This window comes from Ostrea edulis, chromosome 4 (assembly GCF_947568905.1).
Source record: "Ostrea edulis chromosome 4, xbOstEdul1.1, whole genome shotgun sequence".
Classification (NCBI taxonomy): Eukaryota; Metazoa; Mollusca; class Bivalvia; order Ostreida; family Ostreidae; genus Ostrea; species Ostrea edulis.
In genome coordinates, this window is record NC_079167.1 from 65,728,660 (window position 1) to 65,730,116 (window position 1,457).

Consider the following 1,457-nt stretch of genomic DNA (forward strand, 5'->3'; position numbering starts at 1 on the left):
TCACGAAACATGATAAAATTTGATGTGTATCCTGTAAGTTTTATTCAGATGAAACATGAATATTGTTGAAAATCATGTTTCTCTGGTCTTAAGCTATACGATATTTTAAATATGCCCCAATATCGATGAGCTCTGCGGGAGCATTAGTCTCATTAAGACAGTTAGTAGTTTGGGATTGAAAACTGTAGATTCCTAAATATACACGTACCAGGTACATGAGGAATTATCATGTGATTTAGTGAGAAGCATCACTTGCAAAATGAAAGTGCTTGCTTTTATTTTTGTATTGCTAAAATACATGTACGTAAAATAAGGATCTACAGTAAAGTTTTTTCAAGACTTTTTCATTGATAGTATGAAAAAGAGAGCAAAATACTTTTTTGGATATATGAATATGAAGTGTTTTCAAGACTCTTCTTTGATTTTATAAGATAACAGAAAACTTGTTCAGAATATTAAATATTAAATTATACCATTAAAATAATGGTAGTGTCAGCAACATTTCATGGGTAAGGCAGGGTTACCTGAAATATATAAATGGTTTTGGGTTTTCTTTATAATTATAGGTTTTATATTGCTTCATTATTCAATATTTAAAAAAATGATCGTCCAGCAATAATGAGAAAAATTTATAGTGAATTCATTATTTGAACAGCAACAGAGACGACTGGATTTGATAACAATTACACATCCAGACAACCTGGATCCAGAAGAAAGCAATCGTGTTGTATTTGTTACTGCTCGTGTTCATCCAGGGGAAACCCCCGCCTCCTATTGTTGTCAAGGTAATTCTACCCAGCATTCAACAGCTTGTACTTCTAATCTGTAGGACTTTTTTTTTTTGCTACCAGTTTAGTAAATTTAGTATTAAAAGCCCATTGAGCTAAATTTCATAGGGAAAAAAAGCCTTTGCATACCTACACAAAAGTTTTGCAATAACACAAAACTTCCCCATAACTACATATTTTGAATTACGCTTAAGCATGGAGTCCGCTTTATCTCCAGAAAGGTTTCAGTGAATTGTTTTGACTGATTGTCATCCAATCAGAACATAGTAGGCAGAGTGTGTAGGGGGAGAGGGTGGGAGTAAGTAGTCTTCTACAATAACTGCCTCAAATTTTTTCCACCCAAACTTTATTTTCTTAAATCGTGGGAGGTAAAGTCTTTTATTGTTAATAATCATACTTCACTTAATGGTTTCAAGCTTACATTCTTCTCATTCACTACTATTGTTAAGGCCAATTCAACTTAATTGATGGATTATCATCCCCGCCCGTCCCTCAAAAATCGGCCCGCCCCGAATTTTTTATTTTGCGAAACTTGTGATTTCCGGAAAATCTTCATGTCTGAAGAAAATAGATATGATTTTTGTTAATTTCTTACGGACGAAAATGAAAGGAAGGGATTGATGTTCTTCATATCTTGAAGTTTGGTATCTTTCTGTGTTTGAAATTAAA

The 1,457-nt window shown here is 33.2% G+C and overlaps 1 protein-coding gene across 2 annotated transcripts in view; it reads left to right on the plus strand.

Moving 5' to 3' along the window:
* The window catches only part of LOC125670613 (cytosolic carboxypeptidase 6-like), a 50,238-nt gene that overhangs the window by 11,709 nt on the left and 37,072 nt on the right, over positions 1-1,457 (plus strand). For both annotated transcript variants that reach the window (XM_048905858.2, XM_048905860.2), the window contains exon 6: positions 656-785. In XM_048905858.2, coding sequence (XP_048761815.1) covers positions 656-785 — 130 coding nt within the window. The remainder of the gene's footprint in view (positions 1-655; positions 786-1,457) is intronic.